The 19,964-nt window shown below is 58.0% G+C and overlaps 3 protein-coding genes across 3 annotated transcripts; 1 reads left to right on the top strand and 2 right to left on the bottom strand.

The window, feature by feature from the left end:
- Positions 1-368: 368 nt before the first annotated feature.
- DOC2A (double C2 domain alpha) lies at positions 369-3,949 on the bottom strand. Its single transcript, XM_068524110.1, has 10 exons — positions 3,685-3,949; positions 3,247-3,326; positions 2,954-3,028; positions 2,714-2,823; positions 1,353-1,479; positions 1,212-1,271; positions 974-1,137; positions 789-870; positions 603-699; positions 369-514 (listed from the first exon to the last, which is right to left on the bottom strand). Exons 1-10 carry the CDS (start codon positions 3,947-3,949, stop codon positions 369-371), a joined length of 1,206 nt encoding a protein of 401 aa, XP_068380211.1.
- A 7,539-nt stretch (positions 3,950-11,488) lies between these two features.
- Positions 11,489-12,371, top strand: C16H16orf92 (chromosome 16 C16orf92 homolog). Its single transcript, XM_068524328.1, has 4 exons — positions 11,489-11,552; positions 11,865-12,023; positions 12,141-12,228; positions 12,350-12,371. The coding sequence occupies exons 1-4, from the start codon at positions 11,489-11,491 to the stop codon at positions 12,369-12,371; spliced, it is 333 nt and encodes a 110-aa protein (XP_068380429.1).
- Positions 12,372-13,365: 994 nt separating this feature from the next.
- TLCD3B (TLC domain containing 3B) lies at positions 13,366-18,742 on the bottom strand. The gene is made up of 5 exons (XM_068524327.1): positions 18,618-18,742; positions 17,681-17,764; positions 14,498-14,732; positions 13,967-14,062; positions 13,366-13,653 (listed from the first exon to the last, which is right to left on the bottom strand). The coding sequence occupies exons 1-5, from the start codon at positions 18,740-18,742 to the stop codon at positions 13,366-13,368; spliced, it is 828 nt and encodes a 275-aa protein (XP_068380428.1).
- Between the last annotated feature and the right edge of the window lie 1,222 nt (positions 18,743-19,964).

Raw genomic sequence — 19,964 nt, 5'->3', positions numbered from 1 at the left:
TCCAAACCCCCCCTAATCCGACCTCCTTCCTGGAGGGGAGGGGGACGGGCAGCCTGGAGAGGCAGGAGAGAGGAGCAGCAGCCCGGGCCTTGGGGCAGGGGCACTGCGGGATCCCCCTGCAGGTGTGCTCTGGATGGGTGGTTTGCATATTTGTCTGTTGTGGTGAGTCAGGCAGGAGGAAGTTTGCATATGTGAATATAGATCTCCACAGTCCCTCACAAGAAGACAGACCCACGGAGACTCTCACAAAACAAGACAAGTAGTGCAGGGTGGGGCCTCCACCCCGTGTAAACGTGCAACACACTCGTGCGAAGGCTGCCGACTGGGCCCGGCCCTGAGGGCCCTGTGCTGGGTGGCCGCTGTCCTGCTCAGGCTGAGGGCAGGGCTCCAGCTGCCGGGGGCAACTGGCTGGTCAAGGTGTGCCAGCGCTCCAGGGCTGCGTCCGGCTGCTGCAGACAGTCGCTCCAGTGCTTCCGGGCCTCTCTCCGGGCGCCCGGCCCCAGGGCCACGCCACCTGGGAGCAGTAGAGGCAGGTAAGGTCAGGGCCGGGCTCTCTGCCGGGCTGCCCTCCATCAGCACCACCCAGCGGGCTCCTCCCTCACCGATGAAGTCGTTGGATTTGCCAATGTCATAGTCCCAGACTGTGACTTCCAGAGTCTTGCTGGCCAGAGTGGAGAGCTCCATTTCGTAGAAGAACTCCTGGGACGGGGCAAGCCACACCTTCCATGAGGCGCTGCCCCCACTCCCAGCCCCAGCCCCGCTCGATTTCTGGCCTCTGCCCCATTTACCTCATTAAATTCCGGGTTTAGAGTCTTCTTCTTCACACATGTTTTGTGCTTAGATTTCTTATCCACGTCCGGCCTCAGGTACCTGCCGAGGGGGAGGAGGGATGGGGTGGGGGAGCAGGTCAGTCAGGGACAGGCCAGGCCCAGAAGAGGATGGGGCTGGTGGCAAGTCCCTAGGGAGGGCTCACGTCTTGACGTAGGGGTCGGAGTAGCCGTTGACGTCCATGGCAGCCAGGTGGGCGCAGCGCACGATGCCCACCAGCAGCCCGCGGCGCCGAGAACTATAGCTGAGGCTCAGCAGGATGCGCCCGCGCTCTTCCAGCAGCCCAGGCCCCTGCTCCACCTGCTCCAGCTGCCGGCAGACGCGGGCGTCAGCCGCCACCCTCACCACCTCCCGCCCAGATGCGGTCCCTGTGGGTGGCTCACCTCCTTCAGGTACCAGGAGATGCCCCTCAGCGCCACAGACATGGAAGAGGGTGAAGCCAGCTGAGGGGGCAAAGAGAAAGTTCTGGAAACCTGATCTCCCCAGGGCCCCCTTCCCGTGGTACCCCGCAGCCTGGCACAGACCGGGACCTGGCGCTCAAGGCAGATGTTAAAATGCTTCTTCTGTGAAGGCTTGAGGCGGCGGAGGGGTACACGGATCTCCCCGATGAACTCGTTGTGGCTCAGCTTGTCTTCGTCACAGACGGAGATCCTGGTGGGGAACTGCAGGGTCAAGGCCCCCTGGGGTCCCTGAGCCCCACTCCAGTGTGGGAGAAAGGTCCTCCGACTGAACTCTGAATACTCGAGGCTGGTCCCAGCTCTGCCCTAAATACTCTACACCTCACTTGTAAAATGGGCTGTCTCAGGGCTGTGTGGGGAGCACCAGGCCTGGAGCTGGGGGAGGATGCTTTGATTTGCCCTCTTCCTCTGCCCCTCCCTTTCCAGCTGCCCAGGCTGTCCCTGGCCCATCAGGACCTGCTCAGCTCCTTGAGGAAGCCCTCACAAATCTTGGGAACGCTACCTCACACACACACACACACACACACACACACACACACACACACACACACACACACACACACACACACACATACTGCCTCCATTCAGGGGGGCCTGGGGACAGGATCCAACTGAACATGCACAGGGTGTGCACTGGTGGATGTGGGTCACGGGTCCAGGACGTAAGAGCTAGAAGGGCCTGAAGGAGCCTTGAGCAGTTGGACCAGGAGCGCATACCTCCCCCTAGAGCCCCTGTCCTTTCCTGTGTGGAGCAGGGAGCCAGCCTGGGAGAGACTCATGAGCCCAGCAATTAAGAGATTATTGCTTTTACTTCCATCCGTCTTGGTCTGCAGCCCCTTTCCCTGCCTTCTGCTGTGACACTCTTGAGCAGCTGTGTCATGTAGAGGTGTTCAATTCCCAGCTCCGCCACCTAGCAACCGCATGACCTTGAGCAAGTCACTTAACCTCCCTAAGCCTCATTCCCATTTCTGTCGTTTGAGACTTCACTCCTTAGAGATGTTAGGGAGACACGGGCAGCAGAATGGGCAGACCTCTGCTGCATAGGTCTGACTTAAGTCAGGGGCTCTGAGAAGGGGTCTCAGTGACCAGGGAAAGATTGCAGGAGGAGGCAGAGCCTCAAATGATGAGTGGGATTTAGGCCGGCAGAGAGAGGAAGCAGGAAGAGACACGACAGGCAAAGGTCAGGAGATAGGAACCCGACCAGTCGCAAGAGGGCGGTCCTCTGTTGGAGGAGCAGTAGGAGCTATTTGGAGGGCAGGAATCCAGGCAGGGGAATCCTGAAGGGGATAGGGAGCCACTGATGGTTCTAGAGCATCTGAGGGCTTAATGGGAGGTGGGTCGACCAACCAAAGAAGGTTCCAATGACAGCTGTCCCCAAGGAGGTGCTGAGCTGGACTCGTTGGTAACCGGGAGGACGGACCCCTCACCTGAGCACCTTGTGGGTGATGTCATCATCTGTGATTCCGCTGTACATCAGGTCCTCATTCCACACGGGATTCAGCGTGTTCCTCTGAGTCTTAGTTTTTAGCTTATTGGCCTTAGGTGTGGGGACGAAGTGTTCACAGTACATGTCCCCCAGACCCACAGAGGCTGGAGGCAGACGAAGGTTGGGGGCAGACCCACAAGCTGGGTCAGGCTGGGGGGCAAGGGGAGGGGGAGGCCGTTACCTTGCAGGCTCCAGGCAGCAGGTGCAGCTTGACGTAGGGGTCGGCCAGGCCATTGAAATCCATGGGCTTGAGGCCCTGGGGAGGAGGGGAGGGAAGAGGGATGTGAGCTCCCAGCCTGCCCACCCTCCCTCCCTCTCTCTGCAGTGTGGACCCTTGGGGGCTGGAGAGCCAAGATGGGTGCTGGGAGAGGAGCAGGAGTCAGGCCTGGGGAAGGGGAGGGAGGATGGAAGCGCACCCATCTCAGGGTAGGAGACAAACAGGGCCAGGGCTCTCGGGAGGCAGGGAGTACCCACCTTGGCCCTGAGGATACTACAGTGCAGAGTGCAGGAAGCCTGGTCGTAGAGAAGGTCAAACTCCAGCGTGCCCAGGGCAGCTGGAGAAGAGGGAAGAGGTAACCTGAGTCCGTGAGTAAAGACAGGTGTGTGTGAGAGACGGGTGGCAGGCCTGCTACGTGTGCCAGCTCTGAAGGTTTGTACGTGTCTGTGCTTGTCAGCCTGTGAGTGTGTGCACGTCTGGGTCCCTGGCTGAGCTGCAACTGGTGCTCTGTGGGTGGTTGAGTGTCTCAGCAGAAATATTGAATATTGAGCCTAGCTGAAGCTGTAATCTCCACTCTGACTGCAGCTGTGGTGGTGGTGCCCGCCACCTCCCCACCCCCAGCAGGGCCGCATCCCCTTCCCACAAGCCTGGAGGCCCCCATTAGCACCCTGGGCCCTTCAAGCCCGCAGACTCACTGGTATCATCCGAGTCATAGCTGTCCACCTCAGCTCCATCCTCGGGCGTGGTGGCCCCAAGGAGGGCTGCAGGGGGTGCCAGGGCCAGGGGGCCCAGATGAGCAGGGGCCTCTCCGAAGCCCCCGCCACCCCCTTCAGGTCCTGGTCCCCGGCGGGGGAAGTAGTCAGAGATCTGGCGGATGGGCCGGATGGGCCCCGGGCACACGTTGATGGCCATGTGCTCCTGGATGTTGATGGTCATGCGATCGCCCCTCCGGCCCCTCATGCAGCACCCCTGGCTGGGGGAGGGAGGTTCGAGAGAGCCTGAGCCCGGGGCTGACTTCTCAAACCTACCCGTCTGCTGGCTGAGGGCCAGGCGGCACCCGCCGGGGTCTGTGGGCCCTCACTGGCCTCCCTTCCTAGGTGCTGAGGGAGAGGGCAGCCTGTGCCCGCTGACGGGCAGGCAGAAGGCCTGGGCCCTCCAGACCCCAAGCTGTGCTCCAGGGGGCTGGGCTGCCAGCCCACTCCCCCCAGATAGGTCCTGGCTCCACCTCAGCCTTGCCCACTTTCCTCTAGATTGTCCCTCTGTCCTCTTCCCAGCTCCAGCCCCTCATTCTGGGCTTCTGTCTGCCCTGGGCCATGCCTACCCCTGAAGCTTCCCCATAGGCCCCCTCCTCTGTCTCTCTGAGGCTCTGACTATCCTTCTGCACCAGGCGCTTGTCTGGTCTGGGGGTCACCCACCTCTTAGGTTTTCACTTCCCACTGTCCGTTCGTTCAGCCCCAGGATCTGCCCGCCTGCCTGGGCCCCCATCCACTGCCACCCAAGGTGAGGACCCCTGCCTCAGATGCCTCCTCCTGAAATTGGCTCTCCAGAGGAGCCAGAAATTACAGCCTCCGGAGAGCTAAACACCCCCAGGGGCACACACAGGCTAACACACACTCACCCTCACCCTCTCGCCCCCGGTAGCCCAGCCCCCTGCACCTGTCTCTGCGCCTCCAACAGGTGCCCAAGCACTGGGGGGCCAGCGGGTGCGAGCTGGGCGGTGGCAGCCGGCGATTCCCAGGGCGGCCGGCGAGAAGAGCGCTGAGTCCGGCAGTCTGAGCCGAGAGGGAGGGAGAGCAGGAGAAAGTGCGGGGAGGAGGGGGGTGAGCGAGGTGGAGGCGAGGATGCAGCCGGCGCAGGCGGCGCGGGGCGGGGAGGGGCGGACGGAGGCTGGGGAGGGGGCGGGACTCTCCCGCCGGCGCCCGCCCGGGCACACTTAGGAGCGCACACGGGTGCACACACATTCACGGGCAGGCTGGCACACGCATCTTGCAGGGGCACTCCCGCGCACACGCCTGCGCCCACGTGCGCACACCACAGTCATGCACAAACCCAGACACGCGCTGACACACTCACCCCGGAGAACTTCGCATACACACGCTCGCCAACACACGGGCTCCCTGCGCCGCCAGGAACCCACAGTGAGAACTGCCCGGTGTTTCCCCAACTCCTCCCCGGAGACCCGGGCCCCCGCGCCGCCCCCGCGCCGAGCCGGCGGAGCCTCCCTCCGCCCCTCTCTCTTAGCTCCCCTCCCGGGTCTCCAGGGCAGACCACCGGCCTAGTTGCCATGGCGACGCCGGCTCCTCCCCCCCCCCCGCCCCCCACCTCGCGCGTCCTTATGCCCCTCCCCCGCAGAGAGCGCTTGGAGGAGGAGGGGAGGGTGTCTGGCCCTCCCCTACCAAATTTCCGTAGGGGCGGGGCCTGTGGGGGCGGGGCTTAGAGATCCGCAGTGACCCAGGAACGGGCTGGGGAAGGGGGTCTGATCCGCCTGCGGTCCCTGGTTTGCAATCTCGGGGTCTCGGACCCTGGCTGGGAAACCTGACAGTCTGAGGTCTGAGGCTGTGGCTTCCCCCCACGCCTCCTTCCTTTAGCTGTTCAGGCTTCTCTCCTGTGACCCAACCCAGCCCCCGAGGGTCCAAGTCCCCCTCTCTGGGATGGCATCTCCTTTGGGAATCCGCCTTCCCTCACCCTCCCATCTCCAGTTGTCCCTCAGGTGGAGTGGAGCGTGGGGTTTCTCTCTGAATGGCTCAGAGCCCTGCAGGCCTTCCTCCCCTCTCTGCTGTCTCTCACCTGAGCCCTGCCACCTGCCTGTCAGTCTAACTCCAGCCTTTGATCTTGGCTCTCCTTTGTCCAAAACTTGCCAGCCCCCAGTGACAAAGTCCTCACAGTGACCTTCAAGGCCCTTCAGCCCAAGACCCTGACTTCTCTAATCTCATCCCCCGTGCTCATCTTGCTGGCTCTCAGGAACATTACTTGCGGTTCCCAGAACACACCTGGATCTCTCAGACCTGTGGACTTTTGCTCATACAAGTTCCTCAGCCTGGAAGATCCTTCCTTTCTTCAGGGGTCATCCTGGACCCCCTCTTCCTAAGAGACTTACTGGAACATCTCCCCACCCCCAGCCCAGCCCCCAGCTTCCAGTTCTGTCTCAGCTCTGGTAGCTCTGGTTTGTCATGTCTGTTTCCATTTCTGTCTCCCCCACTACTGGGGAGCAAAGGCTGCCGCATGCTAGGCCTGGCACTAGTTTGGCATCACTAAATATTGTGATTTTAGGTTGCATAGCAATGTGAATATACTTAACATTGCTGAACTTTGTGACTGAAAACGGCTAAGATATAACTATTCATTCATATGTGGATTTTTACCCCAATTTTTTTAAAGTAAGAGAAATGTAAAACCAAACTATACTGAGATACCACTTGTCACCCATCAAATGGTGAAATTCAAAGCAAATGTTAACACACAGTGTTGGTGAGGCTGTGGGTAAATGAGCACCACCTCTGTAGCTGAAATGGAGCAGGACCCTATGGTCTTTGCCCCTCCGTGTCCTCAGCCTGCCTTTTGTCTGTGGGAAAACTTTAGCCAAACAATAAGTTTAGGGCTTCCCTGGTGGCGCAGTGGTTAAGAATCCGCCTGCCAATGCAGGGGACACGGGTTCGAGCCCTGGTCCGGGAAGATCCCACGTGCCGCGGAGCAACTAAGCCCATGAGCCACAACTACTGAGCCTGCGCTCTAGTGCCCGCGAGCCACAACTAGAGAAAAGCCCGCGGCGCAGCAGCAAAGACCCAACACAGCTAAAAATAAATAAAAAATTAAATAAATAAATAAATTTTTAAAAAAAGAATGCGTTTAATCAGAGAAGTGAGAAAATGCAGAAACAAAGGAAAACAGTCCAGCAAGACTAAATAATAATAGTTTAGTCATTAAGCATAGTTAAGGACCCTTAGTTCCTTCTCAAGGGCTATAGATAATATTCTGAGCCATCTCCCGTGAGCTGTCTTGTAGATACTGAAACCCGCACCAGGTGGAAGAAGTTAACTACATGATGACCGGACTGTAGCCATGACATAAGCTCCCACAACTCCAAGAACTGGCCTCCAAGAAATGGGAAAAAATCAACCCTGGAACTAAAGACTAACTGTACTTAAAACAATCAAGATGACACTGATCAGACCACCACAGGACCAATTTCAACATGACTGTCAGAGCTGACTGTGCTGTTTCTGCATGTAGCCCCCTCCCTCCATCTATAAAAGCTCTTGCCCACTGATTGTCAGTGGGGGGGAGTCGCCCTTTGGACAGGAGTCCACCCTCCCCACTGGTTGCCAGCATCCAAAATAAAGCAAACTTTCCTTTGCACCAACCTTGCCCCTTTATTGGCTTTTGCGCAGCAAGCAGCCGGACCCCACTTTCAGTTACATAGCCACTGTCAGACTCTTTGATCCAAAAAATCCACTTCTAGGATTTGGCCCATGAGCAAAATAATAGAAGTTCAAGGCTATTAACTGCAGCATGTCTGCAATGGCAAAAGACTGGAAACAACCTAAATGTCCACGACTGGTTCAATCAGTTATGAGAATTTCACACAGTGAAATAACATGCAGCCATGACGAAGAAAGAGGCCCTTTTTGTACTTGTACAGAATCATCTTCACAATCTCATGGTAACTGAAAAAACTAAGGTAAGGAGGAGCATGAATGGAATGCTGCCATTTCAGTAAAAAAAAAAAAAAAAAAAAAAGAGCGCTTATATATGCTTGTTTATTTGTGCATAAATTATTCCTGGAAGGCTGCACAAGAAAGTGGTAACTATGGTGACCTCTGAGGAGGCTGCTGTGAGGCAGGGGAGGGCAGGAAGAGGATTTATTTTGTACCATGTGCATATGTTACCTACTCAAAAGAATACACTAAAATAATATCTTTTTTTAGATAAAGGCAACCATTAGGTTTCCTCTGAGGTTCTCCAGGATAAGAAAGGAGGAGGCAGGACTAAGGGAGACACCGTCCAGGGGCGGGTGGGTTTGGGGAGAGGCAGACCTGGGCCTGCAGTAAAAGGAGGGGCGAGCTGGGCAAGAAGCCCAGCCCTGCTTCCTGCACTGCTTTCTTCTCCTGGGGTTTAGCTCAGGCCCAGCAGCTCACCTCCAGAAAGCCTTGTTGCAGGAAGGCAAGGATGAGGCTGGAGTTGCAGCCAGTCGCAGGGGGAAATACAGACAGTTCTGAGCCCTGGTTTGTCCAGAGGTGGAAAGGCTTTTCATCCATCCATTAAGCCAATAAATATTTATTGAATACTTATTCTATACTGTGGTGCTACAGCTATGACCAAGGTCAATGATCTCTGGCTTCACAGGCTTGTAGGGGAGACAGGCAAATACACAGACAACTCTAGTGCAGTCAGACTGATGCGGTGACAGGGGATGGTCAGAAAACTCAGGTTCACTTCCCAGGGGAAGTGTCGTCTCAGCTGAGACCTGGAAGATGAGGAGGAATTACTGGGTCAAGTTGGGGGCAAGAGTGTCCTAGGCAGAGGTGTGTGCAAAGGCTGGGGTGTGCTGAGGAAGGGAAGCTCGGGAAAACCCGAGGTGGGTAGGTAGACAAGAGTCTCGCAGATCAGGGTAAGAAGTTCAAAATAACACAGGAGCCAAGGGAAGCCACTGGAGGGTTTTAAGTAGTGGATCCACGTGTTCTGGTTTGTTCTCGCTGGGGGGAAGAGGGAATAGAGATCAAGCAGTGCATAGGCCGTTGCAATAAGCCAGATGAGACATAGGGTTGGCTTGAATGAGGGGGGGGCAAGGCGGCGCTGGAGGGGAAGGGAAGTGGATAGATTTGAGATTTAGGTTGGAGATGAGCCAACAGGTCTTTTTTTTTTTTTTTTTGACTGCACGTGGCATGTGGGACATTAGTTCCCTGACCAGGGATCGAACCCGCGCCCCCTGCAGCGGAGGCATGGAGTGTTAACCACTGGACCTCCAGGGAAGTCGCAGCCAACAAGTCTTGATTATGGGTTTGTCAGGAGAGAAATAGGGAGGGGTTTGAGACGATTCCTAGGTTTTTGTGTTGAGCAGAGCATCTAGAGGAATAGTGAGCCCATTTGCTGCAATGGAAAGAAGGCGTAGGTTTGAGATAGGAGAATCAAGAGCTCCACTTGGGATCTACTGAGTTTGAGATGTTTTTGGACATACAGAGCCATGAAGCAGGAAGCTGGGTAGGGGAGTCTGGAGGAGAGGAGAGGGCTGGGCTGGAAATATACATTTGTGAGTCACCAGCATATAGATGGTATTTAAAGCCATGAGACTGGATGAGATCACTTAGGGAGAGAGGGTATAGATAGAAAAGAGAAGGTCCAAGCCTGAGCAGCTCAGAGGAGGAGGAGTCGAGAAAACTGGTGAGTGTGGCCCCCATGCCTGGAGGCAGGGATTCTGAGAGACAGAACCAACCATTAGATGACAGAAGTAAAAAGACAGAATAATCGTTAGATGTGGCGAGTTATGGGGTCATTGGCAGACCTGGCCAAAGTGGCTTCAGTGGAGTGGGAGGGACAAAGCCAGGTCTGAAGGGTTTGAAGAATACACTAAAGGTGAGGGAGCGGTGACAGCAAGTGTAGACAGCCCCTTAGGGATTGTCTGTCTATACTCTTAACGATGTGCATCCCTGAGTTCTCTCCCCTGTGGTCCCCGCGGGCAGAGACCATGCCCTGGTGATTTCTATCTAAGCCATAAATGGAGCCCAGCACATAACAGGAGCTCAATACATTTATTTAATGGTTGGATGAATAAATGAATGGATAATTCACTGCTTGTGTCCAAAGGGCCTTTTCTGGTAGAGAGGACAGCAGTGTTCTTTTGAGGCAATGGAGGAAACTGCCAAATCCACTCCAAAGGCTAAGGGCTCTGGACCCCTTCTCCCAGGACCCCGTCTCCCAGCTAAGCCCCCAAGGGCAGCTGCATGCAGACTTGGGGAGGGAGCCTTGGGCCAGAGCCTGGAACCAGGTTGAGTCTCTGCTGCCCCTCAGATGCCTGTGTCATTGGGTAAATCACTTCCTCTTTCTTAGAAGAGATAAGAGTAGGGAAAAGACGCCCACAAGAGCCAGTCCTGCAGGTGGCCCCATAGATGTTAGTCTGTCTCCTCTTTCCCCCCCTTTTTTTTCTCTCTGCGCCTTTTCCTTGTTTAGGAAGTAGAAGCTGACCCTGACAAGTACGTCTCAGGGTTGTTGTTAGGAGAATGGTTGGGTAGTCCCTGAGGATTGGAAAGATGAGGGGTACGAATCCAGTGGAGGAAGGAGCCTCCTTCCATAGGACAGAGGACCTCATACACACCACAGACACAGGCCTGGCGTGGGGCATATCATGGAACTGGGACTGTCAGAGGCTGCTGAACAGGCAACTGTGTAATAAAACCAAGGAGACCCTGAAGTGTCCTTGGGCTTGGGTGGGGTGGGACACATGTGTGACAGACAGGTCCACCTGCCAATCAGAAGGGAGCTAATTCTTAGCCACTGGTTGCGGGGCGGGGGGGCGGGGGGCAAGAGGAGTGAAAGTGGCTGTTGGGAAGTGACAAATAAGGGAAAAGCAGAAACTAGAAAAGGGAAATGGGATGGCCCTCGGGGGAGCCCACCCAGAGAGGGGGAGCCCGTGAAGGCTCTGTGCATGACCAAGAGACCTGCCCCGAGATGGGCCAGGGGACTTCCTCTGACAACCCCCATGCCTGCAATACCTTTCCCTGCAGCACCTGATGCAACCTGATGGGATGAGGCGGGAGGGCCTGGAGCCTGGGGGCTGTGCCTTCCTTGGGCAAGAACAGGGAAACAATCAGGCAGGCATGGACACTGCTGCCACCTAGTGGAAATGCCTGTTATTTGTCTAGGTTGCTAACCCTAGGGTTGTCCTCAGCTGAGCACTAAGAGACAGAGTTTGGGCATGGGGGAGACCCCTGTGCCCCTGCATTTGAGGACACGAGGCAGGGGGTAGGCTCAGGGAGGAAAATACATGCCATTGGGAAGTGTGTTGCCCACATCACTTTGCCCATCTATGCCTTGTCTCCCTCTTCTATAAGATAAGGGCAGCAGTACCTACCTCATAGGATTTTATGATGGTTAAATGAGTCAGTCCATTTAAAGTACTTGGCATAGTAGCAAGTGCTCAGTAAATGCTATCTGTGGTCAATCCAAGGGGTAAGTGGAGATGTTTAGCCCTGTCCCCCCTCCCCCCGCAAATCCACTATGCCTGCTATATGAATGCAGCTTTCCTTAGTCCCGGCTTTCAGCAAGATTGCCCAACCAAGTCCCCCTATCTGTAAATCCTGGGGCTTCCACTGTTATTGCTCTATCATCAGCATCAACCCAAAGGCTCTGTGGGTCCCAATCCCTTCCCTTTGGATTCGGAGGCTTGGGGGGAAGGATTCCAGATCCTAGCACTTTCTCTCTCCCCTCACCCTAGAGGGTGTGATCAGAATGGCTCTGGGCGGTGACATCACAGAGCCCTCACCCCATCACCAGAGTGGAAGGGCGATGAGGCCGTGGCAGTGGGCGCAGGTGTGGATGTGGCTGGCTGGGCTGGGGACCGTAGAATCAGGTGGGAAGCTGTCCTAGGAACAGTGGGAAGGAGGAAGGCTGGGGTGTGGGGTGCCTGCCCCTGAGAGGCTGGGAGGCCAAGCCTGGGCTTTTCTCTTTGCTCTCCATGCTTCTCTCCCATCCTCCCTGCCTGGCGTGGGTTCTCTCATGGAGAGCTCAGCTGACCCTCAAGAAGTTCCTGGAACAAAATCAAGGCCCTCCACAGCTGTACTAGGGCTCTGTGGCCTGGCCAGGCCCTGGGTCTGCCTCAGCCTCTTGGGTGGGGGGCACGGGTCTGTTTGGCTCTTTCACAGACTTTGCTCTGGGTCCCCAGCACCCAGCCTGGAGAGTGCCAAGGCCTTGGCCCGGGGAGCAGAGTCTCCACTCTTCCTAGACAGACCTGACTTCTTTGATTACCCAGACTCGGACCAAGCCAGGCTCCTGGCCCTGGCCCAGTTCACTGGAGAGAGACCTGTCATCTTTGTTAACTCAGGTATGACCCAGCTTGAGAAGGGGCTACCCTCCTTGCCAGGGCCTGGAGGACAGCTGCCCTTGGCCCTTCGGTTGGAGGTGAGTCCAGGGCCCCTGTCTCAACCTCACTGTCTAGCAGGTTCCGACTCCAGGCTCTTCCATCACATCCTGGTGGGCGCTCTGGTGGTGGCCTTCTTCTTCCTGCTTTTCCAGTTCTGCACACACATGTAAGGCCTGTCCCCCTCCCCAAGCCCCGCCCACCTCAACCTTCCTTGGGAGAGGCTGAAGGACCCAAAGCCCAGGGAGGCGGCAGCGTGACCTCCCACCTCTGATCTCCACACCCCATAGGAGCTGTGAGAAAGGGGCCTAAAAAGCCGGACGAGTGCCCTGGGCTCTGCCCTGAGTGCCCATACCCGCCTTCCTCTCCTGCTGATGAATAAAAGTCCTCGCTTCTTTCTCCCTGACTGCTCAGCGACCAGCCCGGGGGTCCTGCCCTGTCCTGCAGTCAACCAGTCATCGTGCTTTCTCTCCCCAGGCGCCTGCTCCCTTCCCAGCCCCAAAGAACTGGGTGATGAGGGCCTTGGTGGCGTTCACGCAGATCGTCTTTATTAGCGGTCTGTAAAGCACCTCCCAGGGTCCCCCGACCCCAGACTGGAGGAAGCCTTGAGAGGTCTGTAGCACCAGGGACATGCCAGGGCCCGAGGGCAAGATGTGCAGCCTAAGGGGGAAGGGACCGGGGGGCCCCCCACCTGCCCCGGGGTCGCTCAGCACTGGGAAGGCTGGGGGGCAGCCACCGCCTCCCTCCCCCAACACCCACAAACGAGTTTGCATTCGGACGAATTAATAAAATAAATAAGATTCCTCAGGCCTGCCTCCCCTGGAGAGGAGCAGTGGGGACGGCCAGCCCTGAGTGAGCCCACGGGCGTTAGATAGGGTGTCCCCTCCCTCCCAGGTGACAGGGAGCTGAGAGGAGTTTGCAGCAGGGGGGCTGGCATGGCCTTGGCAGCAGGGCCTCCCCGACAATTCTGTGAGTGCTGGTCCCCTCAGGCTCCCCACAGCCTCGGGCCCTAAGCGGTTGGGAAGGGGTGGGCCTTCTTCCTCTTCCTTCGCTTCTCCAGGGCCCAGGCGAGGTGATGGAGACAGGGGCTAGGCAGTAGGGAGAGGTCCCCTCTCCCTGCCTTCCAACTCACCTGGTCCCAGCCCTCAGCCCCTGAGGGGACGTGTCCCCACCCCTTCGGAGTCCATCTGTCAGTTCCCGGGGGCTGTCAGGGCAAGAGGCCCCTGGCTCCGCCCCCCACCCAGCAGCCCCAGAGCCCTGTCCCCACGGCGCAGGGGCGGGGTGGGGAGGGCCCCCGGCCCCACCCTCAGTCCTGGGTCTGACAGGGGGAGGGCGGCCGGGAGCCCCGGGGCCGGAAGAGGCGGCAGGCCCCGCGGCAGATGAGGAAGAACCAGTAGAGCTGCGGGGCTAGGAGCAGCGCGGCGCCCAGGTTGACGTGGGCCGGGATGGCGAGCGGCACGGCGAGCAGGGGCAGGCCCGCGTGCCGCCCGTAGGCCCAGTACAGGTAGGGGAAGAGCAGCACCCGGCAGCAGAGGAAGCTGAGCAGCATCAGGGCCCCGTTCACCTTGTGCAGCAGCGTGTGCTGCCGCTTGTACTGCGGGCGGGGCGGGCAGACAGGGGCGGGGTGAGGGGCGGGGCGCCTCCGGCCACGCCCCCGGCTCAGCCCCCGGGCCACCTCCCCCTCGGCCCACCTCCCTGCCTTGCCTCCCTCGGACAGGGGCCAGGGTAGGGGGCCCCAGGCCCCGCTCCCCTCCACCCGCCCCCCTCCGCCCTGACGCCTCCCCTGTACCCCACCTTATAGCCCCGACTCTTCACCTGTCCTTTAAAGCATCTCCAATCGGTCCCTAAAAGTGCCCGCCCTTCCCCGGTCCTCCTGTCACGCTCAAAACCCTCATTGCCCCTCTCACCTGGATGAGGATCTTGCCAAGGCAGACGAAGGGGGTGCTGACCTCTGCCATCAGCAAGCAGCCTAGAAAGAAATCTCCCTTGCCTTGACGCCACACCTGAGAAGAGAGGAAGGAAACAGCCTGGCCTGAGCCTGGATTCCTGGGCAGCACCTGCCCCGCCCCCCCACCCCCGTCACTTTTGGGGATGCTTCACTCTGAAAGTCTGAGCACAGGTGAACAGTAGCTAAGCTGGGAGCAGTAACTCACCGTAACCCTCCAACCATCCTGCAGGTGAGATGGTATCCCTGATACTACAGATGAGGAAACTGAGTCTCAGAGGCAGTGGCATGTAACCGCAGCTCCAAAGCACCACAGCTGGGTGCGATCCACCCTCTTGCTGTTTGGGGCTGGGCTGGAGCTCATTAAACCCTCCATGGGGCCCTCCATCCTGGGCCTGCCCTGCTGCTGGGACCTGGACCCAGGGCTTCCTAGGCTCCTGCAGTGCTGGCATGAGCAGGACACGGGGCCCTGGCTCTCAGCAGCCCCACTCACCACCGACAGTGGGAAGCACACGAGCACCATGACGGCATGGTGGAGCACCATGAGGAACTCCTTGTGCAGGTAGCCGCGTGCCACGGCCCAGGTGCTGCCCGGGGCTCTGGTCCCCCCTTCGTCCCCTCCGTGCCCCTTGACCTGGTGCTTGTGCCAGTGACAGAGGAACATGGCGTAGATGTCATAGATGAAGTAGGGCACTGCAAATTGCGTGTAGGCAGAGGAAAGCCAGTGTCTGTCGGACAGAGAGAAAGGTGGGTCAAGGAGGAAAGGGGATGGACAGGGCAGCTGCCAGGTGCCGGGGTCCATGCTGGATGCAGCACGGGAGTCAGATCTCAAGTGATATTCGTTAACAACCCTGAGACAGAAGTGGACTCTCAAGTTACAAGGGTAGAGAGTGAAAAACTTGCCCAAGGTCACACTATCACACAGCTGGTAAGTAGTAGGGCTGGGATTCAAACACCGACTGACCTCAGGATCCACCCATTCTTCATATTCATTCACTCATATTCTCCCTCCGTCTCTCTCTCTCTGCAATATGGTGGGAGAAAAAGGAAGAGAGACCAGAAGACAGCCACAGACCTGAGGGCCGAGATAGAGTGAGAAAACAAGCCAAACCAGATCTGAGAAACAGCTGAGATCAGGACGAATTACAGCAGAAGAGTAATTCTGGGAGTGGTGGGGAGAGAGCATATTGGCTGACATTAACTGACTGCTTATTACATGCGGGCACTATTCTAATATTCTAAATCTTTTACACGCAGAAACTTATTTACTCCCCACAGAAAGCCTATAAGGGCTTCCCTGGTGGCGCAGTGGTTGAGAATCTCCCTGCTAATGCAGGGGACACGGGTTCGAGCCCTGGTCTGGGAAGATCCCACATGCCGCGGAGCAACTGGGCCCGTGAGCCACAACTACTGAGCCTGCGCGTCTGGAGCCTGTGCTCCGCAACAAGAGAGGCCGCGATAGTGAGAGGCCTGCGCACCGCGATGAAGAGTGGCCCCCGCTCGCCGCAACTAGAGAAAGCCCTCGCACAGAAACGAAGACCCAACACAGCCAAAAATAAATAAATAAATAAATAAAAATAAAAAAAAAAAAAAAAAAGAAAGCCTATAAAAAGTAGGTATGGTTGTCACCCCATTTTACAGGTGAGAGAGGCTAGGTAACCTGACCAAGGAATAAACATGAGAAGTCTGGCTCCATAGCCCTCCCTCTCAGCCCTGCTGTCCCCTAGAAGATTCGAGACAGGGGTCACAGACAGGCCCCATTGGGGAGCTGGTGGTGCTGTCAGCAGTGCTTGCTCTGCTTGAAAGTGGCCCCATCTCTTGTTTTTTCAGGTACAGCCAAGCATTAAGGAGAAAACGCTGAGCAAAAGGAGTCAAGAGCAGAGAAAGTTCCATGCACTTAGAGAGTAAACAAAAATGAAAAGTGCATGCATATGCAACATTGCATTTTTCTTCTCGAGTCAGCACATGAAGCACCTTCTCTTAAATCTGTAGTCCTGTGACAGGTCCGAGGTGGGGTGGGAGGTCGAAGAGGCAGGCCCAGGGGAACTCGCCCAGCTCGGTGGAGGGATGAAAGCAAAGTCAGCCAGAAGGGATGCAAATATGAGGACAAAATAAGAGCAGCTGCTGAAGGGAGAAGTGGAGTGAGACCTGAGGGCAGGCCAGCTGAGGACCAGGGGTGAGATGGAAACAGAAGGTGAACCCTGGGGAAGGCTGGCCTGGAAGAGGACAGGCAGCCCACTCTAGCAGGGATGATTTCAGGAAAAGAGAAGCAGAGACCCATGCTGGAGTGTGTGACCAGGAGGGAGAGAGAGAGGAGGGGAAGCAGTGGCCCAGGTTAGAGATGAAGGGCAGGAAGGCGGAAAGGGGTCCAACTGGCCCAAGAGAAGTTAGAGCAGAGAGTGGCCTGGAGAGTCAGCCATAGCAGACACGGTGACACCACTAGCTCGTGGGGCTCCAGGACCTCCAGGCCCTGGGCTTCAGTGTGCAGGGTTAAACCCATTCCTACCCTCTTCAGCAATTAGGTGCTCAGAGGTAGGAACAGCTGTCGCCCCTGGATTAACCCTGATCCTTCCCACCCACCTGAGGATTAAGCGGGGAGGGACAAGAACAGACCGGGTGGGGCGGGGGAGAAAATGTAAGAACTGAAAAGTGACCTCTGTAAGAAGGCGAGAGAAGGGAATGTGTGGGGATCCAGGCTCATCTTGGACCCAGGGGTGGGAATGGGGGGAGAGGACAAGAGGAAGCCAAGTACCCAGGGTGGGGGTCTGAAGAAAGAGTTTAGCATCCACTCTGTGTGGCCAGAACTGCTCTAGGCATTAGACACACACAAGTCAATTCCTCCTCGCAGCAGCCCTTCCGGGTAGGGATGGACCTCACTCCACAGATGAAGGCACTCGCGGGAAAGAGGGAATGTCTCTAGGTTGGGGCATCCAGACAGTGTCCCTGGGGCTCAGCAGCCACCAGAGGAGGGGAACAGGACCGGAAGTGAAGCGTGGGACGTCATCAGCACCCTCACCGGCAACTCTGCAGTGGCGGCCCGTGGGTCAACCTAGAGCTGGCCCGTCAGCACCACGGACAGGGCCCCTCTCCTCCCTCCTCCCGCTCCACCTCGCAGGCCTGGGGTGTTTTTGGCAAGCACCAGGCACTGCAGCAGCTCCCAGTGCCAAATTTTTGGCCTCTTCACCCTCCACTCTCCACCCCACCGCCTAACCATTGGTGGCCTTGTTTGTGTCATCTGTCCCTCTCATGCATAGAGCTGGGGCTGGACACCTGGATTCTGGGAGGAGGAGAGGGGTGAGCCTGGCATGAGTAGAGAAGCACCCCAGTTGGGTGCTGGTTGGAAATGGGGTCCGAGGGGTGAAAGGGTGGGAGGGGGTACGGGAGGAAACAACATTCAGAACCTACTATGATCCGAGAGGCCGGGAAACCTAGGACCTGCTTTGAGAATCCTTTTTGCTCCCCACTCCTTCTCCTCCTGGTTCTGACCTTTAAGGACAGGATGTGGATAAATTTATCCCTGGGTGTTGAGTTGCAGCTACTGCAGTTGACTTGCTCAGGCTCAAGTTAAGGGCTTGGGGACCACTGAAGGAGTCCCCTAGAGGATCTGGGGTACTCAGGGGTCACACATACACACAGGCTGCTGGAACGGGGGCTAAGGTGGTCTCATGGCACTTACTGGTCATCTATGATGTGCTTGCAGGAGGTGGAGACGATGTAGCCAGCTGTGGAGGCCATGACGGCTTGGACAGAGGACACTAGCCTAGGGAGGAAGAGGGAGAAGCTGTAGAGGGAGGAGACGCGCCCCTTGGTTTCTCCTCCTTACCGACCAGTTTCTACACTTCTTGGGTGCTCCCTGCCCATCTTTCCCCAAGGCTGCCTTGCCCGGGACTCAGCCACACCACCTCAGGCTCCTGGACCGGCCCGGCTGCTACTCCTCAGTTCACCGTTCCTCACTGGACACTGAGTCGCCTTCCTCTCAGGAGGACACCAGGGAGGTCATCGTGAGGTGAGATGCTGCTGAGCACGAGTGGCTGATGACAAGGTGTCCCTTCCAGGGAAGGGGGGGGCACAGCACAGGATGGCAGGGGGAAGCCCCCGGGCCTGTTCTGGCACTACTCAGCTGCCCAGTCATCGTGCCGGTTATCCCACGGCCCCTCGGTTGCCCCTGATTCTCCCTGGTCACTTTCCCGCTCTCTCCTTGCCTGCCACCACGCTCCCCTCCCCAATTCTGGCCCGAATTCCAGGGTCATGCAGAGTTCCACTGTTCACTCCTCTGTCCCTCATTCCCCCAAACACATGCCCCGAATAATACACAGCTCTGAGCCCCTTGCCTTGCTCTCTAATATCCTATAGGGATGTTTTAGTCACAGGCCGGACCTGTTTTGGAGGGTGGGAGGGTGAATGGGAAAGGGAGGAAGAGCAGTCTGAATACTAGTAGACCAGATGGCTGGGTTTGGATGAGGTCTCCTGGGACAGCGAGTAAGGCAGCGAGGAGAGAGGGAAGCTTTGAGGTAGAGCCCACCGACCACTTCAGGAGCCCCCGGTCCCCACCGGGCCAAGGGTCCCTTCCATCCCCATAGAGCCTGGGGCGGCGGGGAAGGGATGCAGTTTACCTGGCTGAGACAATGACCGCGTCGGCCTCCCCCCAGCGCAGCTGGGGCAGCCGCTGGAGCGTGTTCTTGGAGAGCAGGAAGAGTCCGGGGAACACCACCCCTCCGGCCACCATTGGGGTCAGCATGGTGCTCAGGCCTCGGGCAGGGAGCCGAGCGAGCGGCCGGGAAGGGACAGGGAGGCCGAGCTGAAGGGAGTTAGAGGTGGAGAAGGGACGCCAAGCCGGGGAAGGAGAGAGAAAGAGAAAGGGGCACAAAGGGGACAGGGCAGGGACGGGATGGGGCTGGGGAGTCAGACCAGAGGACCCGAGAAAGGGAGTTAGATGAGACTGGGGAAATGGGGAGAGACGGGGACAGGGAGGATCCGAGAAAGGGAGCAGGAGAAAGCCAGCCAGAGGGCTGGGAGAGAGCCGGGGAGGGGAGGACCGGGTGAGAGGACAGAGGGAGGGGGTACAGGGCGAGGAGGATGTGGATGGGGGAGGGGAGGGACAGAGGCAGGTGGCGGGGGGGCTTACGTGGAGAGGCTGGGAGGGCCCGAGGAGGCGGGGTGGGAGGTGGGGGGTGGGCCTGTGGTGCCAGCTCTGAAAGGGAGGGAGGGGAGATAGAGGAGCAGCCGGGCAAGTGGTCAGCGGTCAGCACGGCTCTCCCGCCTCTCGCTGCCGCCACAGTCCCCGAGGCCCGGCCCGGAGGCTGTACGGGGCATTATGGAGAGTTCATGCCCAGCCCCCTGCCCCCTCGGTGGGGAGGGGGAGGGGGACGGGAAGTCACCAGCTTGGGGAGGGCGGGGGAGGGGGAGGGAAATGATGGCACCGACCAGACACCAAGAAACCGGACCTGCAGCAGCATCTCCCCATGCAGCTCTGAACCACAGCAGCGGCTGCGACAGAGGTGGGGGGGAGCAGAGAAAGAGGGAGGGGGAGGCCCTTAAAGAGACAGCCGCTGCGGCAGGCACAGGGGGCTGCCTGGGAGGGTCGGCCTGGGAGGGCCAGGGGAGGGTCGGCTCTCCTCTTGGGGAGGGAGGCGGCCTGGGGCTCCTTGGCCACCTGGGAGGAGGCCCTGGGCCGCCAGATGGGCCTGACCCCATTTCCCACCAGTACTTTGCAAATGCCTGCCATTTCCTCCTCTGCCAAGGCCTCTCAACACGTGTCCCTCAGCGGCCTTGGGGTCCCAGCTTAGGGGCACCCACTCCGGCAGAGAGAAAGAGGATTCCCTGGAGGGGGGAGCGGGAGAAGTTGGTGCATCTTGCTGTCTCTGAAGGATGAGTTTAAGGAACAGATGGGAATAAAAACACCTCAACGCAGTATCCTTTGGGCTCAGAGACCCCCACGTCCTTCACCCTAATGGGAGGGA

This window comes from Eschrichtius robustus, chromosome 16 (genome assembly GCF_028021215.1).
Source record: "Eschrichtius robustus isolate mEscRob2 chromosome 16, mEscRob2.pri, whole genome shotgun sequence".
NCBI lineage: Eukaryota > Metazoa > Chordata > Mammalia > Artiodactyla > Eschrichtiidae > Eschrichtius > Eschrichtius robustus.
The sequence above is the reverse complement of the archived record's forward strand: the minus strand, read 5'-3'. Positions and strand labels throughout refer to the sequence as shown.

Coding starts and splice junctions, on each gene's coding strand:
- DOC2A (XM_068524110.1), bottom strand. CDS start 3,949: ATGAGGGGCCGGAGGGGCGATCGCATGACCATCAACATCCAGGAGCAC. Junction 871..973: donor TCCGACCCCTACGTCAAGAC/GTGAGCCCTCCC, acceptor CCCCCTCGGCAG/GTACCTGAGGCCGGACGTGG. Junction 700..788: donor TAAACCCGGAATTTAATGAG/GTAAATGGGGCA, acceptor GCCCCGTCCCAG/GAGTTCTTCTACGAAATGGA.
- C16H16orf92 (XM_068524328.1), top strand. CDS start 11,489: ATGAGGCCGTGGCAGTGGGCGCAGGTGTGGATGTGGCTGGCTGGGCTG. Junction 11,553..11,864: donor GCTGGGGACCGTAGAATCAG/GTGGGAAGCTGT, acceptor CTGGGTCCCCAG/CACCCAGCCTGGAGAGTGCC. Junction 12,024..12,140: donor TGTCATCTTTGTTAACTCAG/GTATGACCCAGC, acceptor ACTGTCTAGCAG/GTTCCGACTCCAGGCTCTTC.
- TLCD3B (XM_068524327.1), bottom strand. CDS start 18,742: ATGCTGACCCCAATGGTGGCCGGAGGGGTGGTGTTCCCCGGACTCTTC. Junction 17,765..18,617: donor GCGGTCATTGTCTCAGCCAG/GTAAACTGCATC, acceptor CTTCCTCCCTAG/GCTAGTGTCCTCTGTCCAAG. Junction 14,063..14,497: donor TGTGCTTCCCACTGTCGGTG/GTGAGTGGGGCT, acceptor CTCTCTTCTCAG/GTGTGGCGTCAAGGCAAGGG.